Source organism: Setaria italica, chromosome II (genome assembly GCF_000263155.2).
Source record: "Setaria italica strain Yugu1 chromosome II, Setaria_italica_v2.0, whole genome shotgun sequence".
Taxonomy (NCBI): Eukaryota; Viridiplantae; Streptophyta; class Magnoliopsida; order Poales; family Poaceae; genus Setaria; species Setaria italica.
In genome coordinates this window covers 1,664,010-1,678,879 of record NC_028451.1, presented here as the reverse complement: position 1 = coordinate 1,678,879, position 14,870 = coordinate 1,664,010, and the positions used below count along the sequence as shown (strand labels likewise).

At 51.0% G+C, this 14,870-nt stretch overlaps 1 protein-coding gene across 1 annotated transcript; it reads left to right on the top strand.

The window, feature by feature from the left end:
• The first annotated feature begins 11,062 nt into the window (after positions 1 to 11,062).
• Positions 11,063 to 11,473, top strand: LOC106804135. Its single transcript, XM_014804669.1, has one exon. It carries the CDS (start codon positions 11,063 to 11,065, stop codon positions 11,471 to 11,473), a length of 411 nt encoding a protein of 136 aa, XP_014660155.1.
• Positions 11,474 to 14,870: the final 3,397 nt, after the last annotated feature.

Here is a 14,870-nt window from a genome sequence, read left to right as displayed (position 1 = left end):
TTGCAGGCGGCGGCGGTGGCGAGCTCGGTGCAGTGTCAGTGTTGTTGTGGTGAGTTTTTCCAGGCGGCGACAGCGGGCAAGGAGCGGTGAGTGGATGCGGTGGAGGAGGAGGAGGCGCGAGGCGGAGCAGGAGGCGGCGGGGCCAGAGCAGGCGCACCCGCGCGGGCGAGCGAGAACGGAGCAGGCGCGCTGACGCGGGGTGCGGGCGGCGGTGGGATGCGGTGGCTTGGCGGCGGCGCACGGAGGCCGGCGGCGTGGGAGCCGAGGTGGGCCTCCGCCCGCCGGTGCTTTTTTTATTTTTTTGAAAAACTCTTTTATCCCCCGGTTGGTATTCCCAACCGGGATAAAAGGGGTCTTTAGTCCCGGTTGAGTGACCCAGGACAAAAGACCCCCCCTTTGTTTCGATTATTTTATCCTGGATGGTTTTTCGGCAGATTTGCTCCCTACCAACCGGGACTAAAGACGAGTTCTCTACTAGTGCGATTTACCGAGTATTTTATCGTTGACACTTGGCAAAGTTCATAAATCTTTGCCGTGTGCTCTTTCCGAGTGTTTTCGGGGCACTTGGGCACTCAGATTTTATCCGACCAGCTTGTTTTGACTTCTTGTAAGTTGTGCCTCCTTTTTTGTTCAAGGTCTGGTTGTTGACCGTGGATGAGTTGAATCCAGAGCTACCGTTTCTCTGCCGTCTGGGCTGAGTGTGAGTGTCAGTGTGAGTGTGAGTAGCTGCAGCTCAGACAACTTCCCATGAGCAGTTTCGGAAGAAACTACGAGGGGATTGTGGAAGCCGGCCGGGAGACACTGCTACCCCATAGGGCCCGATGACAATCAACGGTGCTAGAGCAGGCGCAGCCAAATACGATTCCAAAACCCTTGACATGATTCCATGGCTAAATTTTAACTCAGTCACATCATCAGATATTTGATGCTCATTTAGAAGATTAAATATGAACTAATTATAAAACTAATTGCAGAACTCCTAGGCTAATTCGTGAGACGAATCTATTAAGCCTAATTAATACATCATTAGCAAATGGTTACTCTAGCACCACATTGTCAAATCATGAACTATTTAGACTTAATAAATTCGTCTTACGAATTAGTCTCCATCTGTATAATTAGTTTTATAATTAGACTATGTTTAATACTCCTAATTAGTATCAAACATCCGATATGACAGAAGCTAAATTTTAATCCTTGGAAGTCAAACAGGCCCGTAATCAACAAAAGGCCCCAGATGGGCTGCACCAAGCGCTCCCACTGTGCCAATCCAACTTCAGAGACGCGGCTCAACTTCCATTGGAGATGAAAAAAATTCATGTCACCAAATTTTCGTCACCGATGTGATTCACATCGGAGACACAGATTTTCCGCGTCACCGATGATCCCTCGTCGGAGACTGAAGCACCGGAACAGGCGATTAGAGGGGGGATGGGAACCTTTAAAAATTTTCTCGGAGAACAAGACCTATGTTCCAACTGTCACCCCAAAACACACTTAGGGGTATTTGGATACACCCTACTAAAGTTTAGCACTTGTCACATCGGATGTTTGGATGCTAATTAGGAGTATTAAACGTAGGATAATTACAAAACTAATTGTACAGATGGATTCTAATTCGTGAGACGAATCTATTAAGCCTAATTAGTTCATGATTTGACAATGTGGTGCTACAGTAACCATTCACTAATGATGGATTAATTAGGCTTAATATATTCATCTCGCGAATTAGCACATGGTTCTGCAATTAGTTTTATAATTAGCTCATGTTTAGTCCTCCTAATTAGCATCCGAACATCCGATGTAACATTGCTAAAGTTTAGCACCTAATATCCAAACACCCCTTAGCGTTAAGTCGCCAAGATGACACAAGTTAACTCGTGATAAGTTCACCCTAAGAATGATTTGACATGTTCAAGACATAGCAGAAGCAAAGCATAAAGTAACTCCAACAAACTTGCACAAATGAGACAAAGCAAAGATACTACTAACTACTTACTTAATTAGATATGGAAGGATTAACTAAAGGTTACTCGACTAAGCATATCAGGATTAGCAAGGCAAAGTACTATATAAATAGCTAAACAAGATGACAATGATTAACTAGTAAAGTGCAAGAATTAACAGAGGACTAAATGATTAAGCTCAATGTGCTTGGTGGATGTCTTCCTGGTGGCCTGCTCTGTGCCAGCTGGGCCGCCTGTGCTGGTCTGGTTGCGCGTGTGAGCCGCTGCCCCTGGCCCGCTTCACTAGCCTGGCACTAGCGCACGGCCTGATTGCCTGCTGCTGTTGTCGCTGGCCCGCCTGATCCATGGCTTGCTAGGCCTGCTTGCTGCTAACGGCCTGCGTCGCGTTTATTTTTATATTTTATATTTTAGTACTTTGTAAAAATATATAGTCGGAGGAAAAAATTGTAAAATTAGGGCTCAGCGGCACGTCGGCCCAACCGCCTCTTACCACCGCCTGAGCCGTACGGCCGGCCCAGTCGGCGACAATAGTCTAGTTTTGTAATTTTTTCATCCCACTATATATTTTTGCAAAATGTTAAAATAAAAAATAAAAAAATAAAAAAAAGCGCCTGGAGCACGCGGCCTGCTTCGCTGGGCCTGCTGCGCCGCTTGCCTCCCTGCTGCAGCGCAGGCCTGAGTCGCTGCCTGAGCCTGGCGCGCGAGCGGCTCGCTGACCACGCTGGCCTGGCGCGCGTGCGCTGCACGTGAGTGCGCGCGTGTCAGGTGTGCGGGTGCTCCGTCTCGCCTGAAGCCCAGAAGAACAAACAAGAACACAACAACTCTGTCCAAACTTTAATAAAAAATCAATCCTCAGTACTCCGCGGATTCGAACGAAACTTGAACTATAGATGCACAACCTTAAAGGTTAATAGATCCATAAAAAGATCTCGAAAAACTCAAGTATCCATCACGGATTTTGGAGATAACCGAAACCCTACACGAAGAACACGGTTCGAGGAAAACTCAAATTCAAGGTAAATTTGTGAGGGATTTGGAGGATCACATCAAAGATGCTCACAAAGATCCTAGCAAAAATTTCTCTCAATAAATCTCACGGGATTTAAGTTTAAACGTGAAGAATGAAAAATTCCTGAAAATAGCTTTGAAAATAACAAAAAAGAAAAATAGGAGCAACACAAGATTTAGCCACGGATTTGAACCACAAATTCAACTAAATCACGAGGCTAGCTTCTCATCTCCCTCCTCTCCTCTCTCAACACTTGGCTAGCCTCTAAGCAAATGAACTTAGGTTTCCAAGCACACATCTAAACTAGCCAACTCTAGTATATAGTCTCTAGACGATGATGAAAATACCCCTATAGCAATAACTAGGATAACCGTCCATGCTGGGACATTTTGGTCCAGTTTTTTTGACGCATCGAACAGACACGCCACCTTCACAACTTTGCTTCGCCTCGACACAAGCTTCGCGATGATGCCACGTGCCCTCCTTCACGAAGCTCTGGCCGCACCGAGCTCACCCTCGGTTCTAAAGCCCAAACCAGGAAACTTGTCTGCGTGGTGGTTTTGAGGCCCAAACCACCCAAACTGTACATCTCCGCTTGGCCGCCATGCGACCTCCTCGATGTCGACGCGTGTTTGACCTCCGCTGAGCCTCCCGCTCGACTCGACTAATGTCGTCTCCATCCCATCATGTTCTCTCGCTTTCCGTGCACCATGTGGATCACCCATGACTTCGCCCGGACTCCTCAGATCCCTCAGTCCAAGCCTACTTGCGTTCACCCTTTACCGCCATTGGTCCATTAGCATGAACCTTTTGCTTGACGTTCACTGCATGCCGTCAGCTACCATGTTACATCCTACACCTGCACATCACAAGCCAAGAGCAACATCATTCCACACAATATTGCCAATCACTCATCATCCAAGGGTGATCACCATTGGTCCTCAATCTTCCCCTTGATGAGTGCATTGACAACACCCAACACAAATTCGTCAGTTGAAAATAAGAAAAGAAGGAGAAAGAAAAAAGAAAGGCTCATTCAAGTAATCAAAATAGCAAGGCTAAAAGGCAAACACAAGATCACTCGAAATTCGAAATTCCAGTCCCCTAAGACAAGGGCAACAACTCTACACAACTAAGATAAGGGTTCGTGCTTCCATTTCTTTAGTGTGATGTCTACAAAAATCCTAGGGTTTTTCCAGCGACCATTCGCCCAGAATCACCTCCCAACCAATTGGAAAAGGAGTATAAATATCCCCTGAAGGACCACCATTAGAAAGAGAGATGAGAATCTCCTAAGAACCTTGCATACACCATTCTACTACTGCCACAAGTTAAGGAATAGAGAAGATATCAGATCTACAGAAGGTGAGCTGAGGCGGAGCTCAAGAGGAGGAAATACCCCTAGCAGATCAGCTTGGGGGTGGTTAGGCCGATCGTCCTGAGGTCTTCTGGTGCTCGTTCATCACCCCCTTCGATCTGGTCGATCTCCAGAGCCTTCATTACCTCTTTGTGCGTCAACATGTACAAGATCATGGGGTAAAGTCTGTTTGTCCTTGGGGTTGAAGGGAGATCTTGATTTGTAATTGCCAAACCATTTGTTGAGGTCAATTTGTTATCATTTATTTGTTGACAATGCTTTTGCATGAAATGGCTGGCCAGCGCTACTTTGGATTGCAGTGTTATGATAATTGCATGCCTAGAACCATCAATGCAACGTGTTCTTGTTGTTCAATAGTTGATTACCCTCGTGTAGTGATAATATTTGGAAGAAGAAGTGACGGGTCCATAGACTCGGAGTCCCCAACGGGACCGCTTCCCATAGCACTTAGCCCAACAGAGGGCGTTGCAACAATGAGAAACTGGGCAAGTCCAGCTGCACACGTTTTGGCCAAAGGCCACAACCCAGTCGCTGAACAGGTCGTCTGACCTGGAGGATCGCTCGGTAACCAACCGAACAGGGCCCACCAAAGGTGGGAACATAGTCCGACCCCGACCAGGGGCTCCCGACCCCCTTGGCTAGATGCCCCTAGCCTGCGCTCTCGACCTGGCTCCCCGACCAGGTCTCCACTATGCCACTAGCGTTGACTCCCGACCAGGGACAACCACCCCGTGTGGGCGCTAGGAGCAGGTGGGGCGGATACGATGCAACACCCGGGTCAGCTAGCCATACGCAGAACCATGCTGCGCCACACCCCATGCACGATCTCACAGTGGCACCGTAATCCTACCCGCTACGACGTGATGGCCTGACGAAGCAATATGATGACATGACGAGGAGAATAGGGACCAAGGACGGAGACCATACCATATCCGCCGGATAAGGGATTCTACAAGACTAGGCAGCACTCATATACCAACTCTCTTATCTTCTTCCGACCTGTAAGGGATGGCCCTTGAACTATAAAAGGGCGCATACCCCCTCTCTACCAGAGAGAGGCGATTGCGACCAAAAAGGAGAGCCTCGGGAGAGATCAATCCAGCTCTCTCTCTTTCCCACTCTCTTCGACATAACACACACATACGCACGCACACTCCATGCTTGTAACGCACTACACTCCCAACACTTATCTCAAATCTGAGCTCCGCTTAGACCAGGGCTCGGACACCCCTCTTCTTCCTCCTCTCGTTTGTACCCTCACTGCAAACTTTGAGCACCTGGACTCAGGAATAAAGTTGACGACCGACCCCCTAGCTGGACGTAGGGCACATTGCCCGAACCAGTATAGATCCTGTGTCATTGAGTGCTAGGCCATATCCGATATAACGCATAACAAAATTGCATATATTTATTTGTCGGCCAAATTTCGCATCGACAGTTGGCGCCATCCATGGGGAGGATGCTGTTGCGTTCGCATTTTTCTGGTCATCGATGGCCCATCTCGTCGTCATCACTAGCTTGGTGGGCGTCAGTGATACGATTCATTTTGGCTTGCTGGAGTTCCCCATTCCCGCTCTCAGTGGGATGTGGGTTCCACCGGTGTTCGCACCACTCCAAGCCTTTCGCTTAGATAGCTTGGATTTCATTGCTGACTAGCTTGGCATAATCAAACCCCCCAGCATCCTAGGGAAAGGTGGCTCGCATCCCCATCGACGAGCCGCTCGACAACCTCAACGTGGAAGCCCTCGCGCTCCGCATCGAGTCCGTGCTAGGTGCCAGCCTCATGACCAATGACGTGGATACCATGATGTATTCACTCATCAACACCTTCAGCCAGCTCTCTGATGGTCCTCCTTTGTCTCTGCCACATCCGCTATGAGGATCCCTTATTTTCAGCCTATCATCCCCAGCGGATGCGTACATGTGAGGCCTCCAGAGGGACACGATGCCATCTCTTCCCCCGTGCGAGTATGTGGGGATGGTGGATTACGCCCTTACCTTATTTCTTGAGCTTCTCTACAATGAGATGCTTTAGAGTGATGGCTCCACGGATGGCGACGCGATGGCGCTTGATCATTCTCCGTCCCAGGAGTTTCCCAGGGAAGATGTCCCGGAATCGATCCTTCAGGTGGTAGAATTAGCCAAGACTCACACCCTGCCGGACCATTGCGTGGAAGTGTGGGCACGAGCTCAGGTCCACAGCGACACGCTCCGTCAGTGTCCGTCGGATGCACAGCCACCACCGATGCCAACGCGCCTGGCGCACCACTCCGTGCCTCACGTGCGCAATCTAGGAAGTGGGGCATAGGACCGTGCGTGCCAGGTCTAGAGCAACATCATGGTTGGAGGGGACGATCCCTCGCAGTTTGCTCGGGCCGGATAGAACATCACCATTGCTGTAATGCTTCTGCGTAGCCTTCTGGAGCTAGCTGACCCCAAGGAGCAGGGCATCCACCGAAACCTCGAGGCACTAGTGGAAACTGCCGCTGTACAACAGGCATAGAGCTCTACCTCGCGTCAGTGGCACGCGGTCTCTTGCCCCACGGGGGTGATGGGAGCCACCAGCTGAATCGTTTGGTTCACTCTCCCTCATAGCCACCTCACGCTGTGCGAAGCGCCACGGCAGCACCTCAGCTTGCTCCTGTGCCAGCGCCGATGCCACAGTGTCAGCTTGTGCGGGAACGGGTTGGGCCGAGCTATGACACGCATAGAGTCATTCACGCATGATGCAAAGCGTGGCACGAGGCTAACATCGATCACATGGCAGTGAGAGCGACTGACGTGGAGCACGACCGCTCCGACGAGGATTACGAGGATGTGCATCCCAAGCATGCCTGCCGTCAAAACGATAGAGACGATGCCCGAAGTCCTAGCCCGGACGGACCGGGACCATGATCCTTCGGGCGGAACATCCGGAGAGTGCCTTTCCCATAGCACTTCCAACCACCCACCAAAATTGTCAAGTACACCGGGAAGACGAACCCCAGCGTGTGGCTCGAGGACTATCGGCTTGCCTATCAAGCCGGTGGCGCCAACGATGACCTCTTCATCATCTAGTAGCTCCCCATCTGCCTAGGGGAGTTTGTCTGAGCCTTGCTCAAGTGCCTTCCACCTGATAGCATCCGCGACTGGGCAGACCTCAAAAAGATCTTTATAGGGAACTTACAGGGGACCTATGTCCATCCCGGCAACACTTGGGATCTCAAGAGCTGCAAACAAGAGCCCAACGAGTCCCTACGAGATTATATTTGTAGGTTCTCCAGGTAGTGCAACTCCCTTCCTGACATCGTCGACACGGACGGAGTCAGTGCTTTCCTTACAGGGACGACCTACAAGTCTTTGGTCCACAAGCTCGGCTGCATCAAGCCCCGAACGACTCGTGACTTGCTGGATATCACCACCAACCATGCCTCCGGTTGGGGCGGTTTTCAACGATGGCCAGGATAAGGGCAAGGCCAAGTGTGAGAACTAGGACGTGGGTCCCTCTTCCCAACAAGGAAAGAAGAACAAGAAGGAGTGACATCGAGCGGTTCATTCGGCCGTAGTCGTGGCGGTCGATTGACCGAGCAAGCCACCTCAGCAGGGGCACAACAAACACTTCGAGAAGCTGATGGAGAGTCCCTGCACCAATCATTCCTTTCTCATCAAACACCTCTAAAAGGATTGTGAGCTACTTAAGCGCTTCCTGCGGCAAATCGGCAAGAACTTCCACAAGCCTGACACTTGCCTCATGATCTTCGGGGGAGCTGACGCCGACCACTCCAAGCGCCAGCACAAGTTGTGCCAATGAGGGGTATGTACCTTGGACTCATCCATTTCGATATTCTTATGTTGGTCATGCCATCCTATTACTTTTGACCAAAGGGATCATCCCCCGAGCGTTCCTCGGCCATGCCAATACCCACTCGTAATCGATCCCATCGTTGAGAGGAAGCGTCTTAGTCGCGTGCTCATGGATGGGGACAGTGGCCTCAACATCCTATATGTCGAAACCCTTGACTTGATGCGCATCCCCCACTCCAGGATCCAATCAAAGATCACACCCTTCCACGGTGTGATCTCAGGGATGCGGGCCTTCTCGCTCGAGCAGATAGACCTGCCTGTCACGTTCGGGGACTATGCCAATTTTTTGATGGAGGTCTTGACTTTCAACGTGGTAGACTTTGAGAGGTACTACCATGCCATCCTCGAGCGCCCATGCTTCGTATAGTTCATGGCAGTCCCAAACTAAACCTACCTCAAGCTGAAGATGTCATGCCTGAACGGCACCATCACTATGAGCAGTCCCTTCCCGCGTGCCTACATGTGCGGTCGGGAGAACATCGAGCATGCCACCAATCTCACCAACTCCAAGGAGCTCCAGAAGCTCCAGAAGGAGATAGTCTCAGCCATGCCCAACTACAACAAGCCAACCACCGCGGGTGCTTCATCTCGACTGACAAGACTAAGGCAATGGAGATCGAGCCGACCAAGATGGTGTGGATCGAGGCCAAGCTCCCAACCAAATAGGAAAGCGAGCTCGTTGACTTCCTGCGTACCAATTGGGATGTCTTCGCATGGAAGCCAGCTGACATGCCTGGAATCCCGAGGGAGGTCGCCGAGCATGTACTTCGCATCGCTCCGAGCTCGAAACCCATCAAGCAGCGCCTGCACCGTTTCGACGACAAGAGGTGCAGGGCCATTGGTGAGGAGATCACAAAACTCCTGGCAGCTGGTTTCATCAAGGAGGTGTACCACTCTGACTGGCTTGCCAACCCTATTCTTGTAAAAAAGAAAAACAGGAAATGGAGAATGTGTGTTGACTATACTGGCCTGAACAAGGCATGTCCCAAGGATCACTTCCCTCTGCCATGCATAGATCAGATAGTCGACTCTATCTCGGGATGCAAAATTCTCTAATTTTTGGATGCTTACTCATGCTATCACCAGATCACGATGAAGGAGTCTGACTAGCTCGCGACCTCCTTCATCACCCCTTACATTTTGTATTGCTACATAACCATGCTGTTTGGACTAGGGAACGCTGGTGCCACCTACCAGCGGTGCTTCACCGACCAAATCGATCCACTCAACCCGAGAAAATCACGACCATCTCTAACATGGGCCTGATTCAAAACATTAAGGGTGTGCAAAGGCTCACAAAGTGTCTAGCCGCCCTAAGCCACTTTATCTCCCGACTTGGAGAAAAAGGAATGAAGCTCTACAAGATTCTCAAGAAGTCTGATGCGTTCGTCTGGACGAAAGAGGCCCAAAAGGCTCTGGAGAGTCTCAAATAATTCTGACTTCAGCCTCGGTCCTCGTTGCTCTCGAGCGAGAGGAACCCCTCCTTCACATCACGACAAGTGACCACATGGTCAGTGCCGTCCTCATCGTGGAAAGGGAGGAGCCCAGGCACGTGCTGAAGGTCCAATGACCAGTGTACTTTATTAGTGAGGTGCTCACCGATGCCAAAGTACGCTACCCCTAGGTGTAGAAGCTTCCATATGCCGTGCTAATGGCTAACTGAAAGCTCTCGCACTACTTTACCGAGCATGAGGTCACCATCGTCACCTCTTTTCTGCTCGGTAAAATTGTTCAAAATCGCGACACCACGGGACGAATCTCCAAATAGGCGCTTGAGCTCATGGGGCATAACATCAAGTACGCACCCTGAACCGCGATTAAGTCTCAAGCCCTGACCGACTTCATCGCCGAGTGGATGGAAGTAAAGAACCCGACCTTAGACGTCAACCATGAGTATTGGACGATGTACTTCGATAGGTCGGTCATGGGAGCTGGCGCGGGTGCTAGAGTGGTTATGATCTCCCCAGAGGGAAACAGGATCCGCTGCACGTTCCACCTCCACTTCAATACCTCAAACAACACCATGGAGTATGAAGCCCTCGTCAAAGGGCTACGTATCACCGTTGAGCTAGGACCGACCCGACTCTACATCCGTGGTGACTCCGAGCTCGTGGTCGACCAGGTCATAAAGGAGTCCTCTTGCAAAAGCTCACTCATGGCAGCATACTATCAAGAGGTGCATAAGCTCGAGGACAAATTCCGGGGGATTGAGCTGCACCACGTCCCACAAAATGACAATGATGCCACTGATGCCTTGGAAAAAATGGCTACCGAATGGAAATTGGTCCCGAAAAGGGTCTTAGTGAATGACCTTCACGAACCGTCCGCCCGCATCCGGGAGGATCCGTCCCAAGCACAGGCAGACCCTGGCCGGTCACTCGGGGGCTCCAACCCCGCGTCATAACCTGACCCCAACCAAGCGCATGGGGGCCCCGACCTCGATGTGGCAGTAATGGTGCTCAACCCGACTGACTAGAGGGTGCCACCACTTGCTTACATCCTGGACGCGGTTCTCCGACCAGAGAAGACCGAAGCGCGATGGGTCACCCATTGTGCCAAAACATTCATCACCATTGGTGATGAACTCTACAAGCGAAGTCCATCGGGAATACTCATGAAGTGCATCGCGATCGACCAAGGCTGCATGAAGTCCACGGTGGAATTTGTGGACATCACGCTATCCCGCGCTCGCTGGTCGGGAAAGCCTTTCGTTAGGGTTTTTATTGGACCACGACACTATGTGACGCATAAGAAGTAGTCCGCAGGTGCGAGCGATGTCAATTCTATGCTTGGCAGACCTACCTGCCAGTGCAAGAATTTCAGACCATCCCCATCACCTGGCCGTTTGCGGTCTAGGGACTCGACATGGTCGGGCCCCTCAAAAAGGACCCAGGCGGTCACACCCACCTACTTGTGGTGGTGGACAAGTTCACAAAGTGGATCGAGGCACAGCCCATCACGAACATTCTCTCGCAAGAGGCTGTCAAGTTCTTTCTTGACATCATCTACCGGTTCGGCGCCCCTAACTGCATCATCATGAACAACGAAACAAATTTCACCAGAAAGAAGTTCCTAGATTTCTATGATGGGTACGGCATTAGGGTCAACTGGGCTTTGATCGGACACCCACGAATGAATGGCCAGATCGAGCGAGCTAACCGCATGGTCCCGCAAGGGCTCAAGCCACGCATTTTTGACCAGCTCAAGAAACATGCTGGACTGTGGGTCGTAGAGCTGCTGGCAATCCTCTGGAGCCTGAGAATGACCCTGAACTGATCAACGGGATTCACCCCTTTGTTCTTGGTATATGGCTCAAAAGCGGTGTTGCTATCCGATCTTGACTACAGCGCCCCAAGGGTAAAAGCGTTCGACCCTCACAAAGCTGCGGAGGCTCAACATGACTTGATCGACTTGCTCGAGGAGGCATGCAAGATGGCGCTCATCTGTTCTGCCTGCTATCAGCAGACCCTTCGCCGGTACCACAAAAGGAAGATTCGGGGAAGAACCCTCAAGGTCGGTGACCTTGTGCTCCACAGGACCCAGACAACTAAGGACAAACACAAGCTGTCTCATCTATGGGAAGGACTGTACATGGTGGCCGAAGTGATCTGACCAGATGCCTACCGACTGAAGAACTAAGATGGCAACATCCTCACAAACACTTGGAACATCGAACAGTTATGTCGCTTCTTTCCTTAACTTGGTTCCTTTCCAGTCATGTTTCCATCACGCACTTGTTCCAACAGCACCCTGGCCCAAGCACACTCAGACCGGGTCACTCGTGGGCTCCACGGGGGTGCACTACCCCTCTCTCTTAATTTTTTCATAACTCAATCATGAATCTCGCCTGAAAAAATAGGGCGCGCCTGAGCGAAAGGGCTTCCTGTCCTCTAACTCACACTGAAAGCAATTGACACTCCAGCCTTCAGACTGATCGGACCCCACCAGGACTACAATACGAGCAGCTGAACCTCAAGGGCCATGCCCGGATTCTTAAGGTTGCAGCCTACGTCAACAGGCATGTCTGAGAAGAAAGGGGCGAAGAGGCAGAGGTTGTCCAAGGATGAAAACGAGGATGGGTAGGACCCGTTCCTTATCATTATTATTATAACTCACAAAAATGATAGCCTCGCCCCTGCGACCAAGGAAAACGCAAAAGGGATGATACCTGAAATGTCCAACCTAGGTAACTTTACCAATCCATTCCCTTACCTTATGTACACACTCATTCATCCTTGCATTCGTTCATGCATTATTCTTACATTTTTGCATTTTTTCATTCATTCACGCATTATTTTTGCATTTTGCATTCTCGCATTCATTCATGCACAATTCTTGCATTTTGTATCTTGCATTCATTCATACATCATTTTTCCATTTTGCATTCTCGCATTCATGCATGCATCATTCTTGCATCTTGCATCTCCTATTTATTTCAATTGCTTTGCATCACGTCGCAAAGCAATAGTGACTCATCCAGAATGAGCTGCGACCAACCGCGGTTCGAAGGCTGGTTCGTGGAGGGCTTCATGGCCCCCTCACATCAAATAGAGCCAGGGGAGAAAATGCAGATGGAGCCCCAATGGTCTTTGCCTGACCCGCATAGTGTGGAAGGGGCCATCTCGACCTTCTCGTTCGATCCCAACCTCGAGCCATGTCCACAGAATCTCCATCGAGGGGAGGCTAGCGGGCCACCTGAGTTGGTCTTCGGAATGACTCGGGCATCTTCCGAGAGGTGGGTAGAGGAGCAGTGGAATGCTCCATGTGGGCTATGCCAACCCTGTTACGAATGACGGACCCGGATTCCACTCGAACAGACCCGTTAGTGAGCTCACCGAGCACGTCACTCAAGCCATCGAGGCAAGCAGTGTTAGCTTAGCCCCTCCTATCACGGAGATCGAGGACAGGGTGATGCATGAAACCGACCGACACCACCCAAGTCTGACTGGGCTCGGGGGCTCGGGCCTATAGATCTTGACCTAGGGAAAAAAACGAACAACATGAGTCATGTTTGGGATGGGTGTGGGCAAAGTCCCCCGACCAATAGAAAAGGATGCTTGGGTCCGCAGACCCTAGTAAAGAACGCATAGAGACTTCAGCCTCCGACCGACCTCCTGGTCAGCCGCAGGCTCGGGGGAGCAATCCTTCCCCATGGGAGGAGGCAGTCAGCACCCTATTCGATCCGTCTTCGAGGAATGCCCGAGTGTTCAGCCTCCGACTGACTCATCAGCCAGCCACAGTCTTGGGTGCTAGACCCACTGGGTCCACTTGCGCAAACCCAGCGGAACACAGACTAAGGGAAAATCCTCAGGAACGAATCACCCTAACGTGACTCGGCGAGCCCGAGCGCCCTGCGCTAGCTATCTGCTCGGAAGTTGGACATTAGTTCTTCTCCTTGAAGAAGACGACCAGGACCTTGTTCAAAACTCATCTCCGAGGAATGCCTGGGTGTTGAGCCTCCGACTGACTCACCAGCCAGCCACAGGCTTAGGGGCAAGACCCACTGGGTCCCCTCGTGTGAACCCAGCAGAACACATACTAAGGGTGGATCCTCGGGAACTAGCCACCCTGCACAACTCGACACACCCCTTACGGCTCACGCTAGCTAACTCCTTGGAAGTTGGGTGTCAGAACTGACCTGACGTGCCCCCTACGGCCTCTGCCAATCGACCCGACCAAAGCTAGGTGCTGATACTTGCTCAGGGGCTAGCACACTCGATCTAACTCGATTGCCCTACTCAACACAGCTAGCGGAAGGAAAAAAGGCATGTCAAAGTCTCAGAGCTGCCACGAGGGTGCGATGGGCATGCAGATTGCATATAACAAACAAACTTTAACATTAAGATGAAAAAACATGAGCCAAAGGCTCTTACAACATCACGCAAAGCATGTAAACACAAGGACTCGAGTGCCTTACAATATCATGCAAAGTGTGTAGGCACAACCTAGGGACTACCCTACAACTTGGGACCACAACAAGAACAAAGAGCACGGCTCGCATGAAGCACTCGCGCCCGAAACCTCGCTCATCAACCCATACATGCCCTTTCCTCTCCGGTCTCCTCTTCCTAACTGAGAGTCGCCAGATGCATAGGGTGGAAGGAGAACTCAAGCAACCCAGGAAGTTGCACAAAGTTCTCTCCTCCCTCTATCCTGGCCCGGATAAAGAAGAAAAGAAGGCATGGAGGGAGTATGAGAACCGCATCCCGGACACTTGGGTAAGCTGGCTCGGAGCCGTATCCGGCTACCGATGCCTCCGAATCTTCACCACCGCCACCATCGAAGATGCCTACATCTCGTGCCACTTCAGTGGACACCTTCCTACTGCACCATTGAGCGTAGAAGGCGGATGATATGGAGACTCTATGGCCTTAGCGACCGGTGGCTTAGGGTTCGAGCGCGGTTTAGAGGACATGAAGGCCATGCTTCCTTGTCCACCCGAGGCGGTGTCTTCGTCTTCTTACTGCAGCAACGAGCATCACGACGGGGCTACATCATGAGAGTTCTTCTCACAGTTTAGCCCACGAACATGACGCGAATGGTTGTGGTAAGGGGATGGGCCGCCTATCACAAGAATTCTACTAGCAGTCATGCGGAGCGGACGAAGCTGCCAAGGGCAAAAAGCAATAGCCTCAAACCTACCGGATCTACGGCCCATGCCATGGCACCTAAA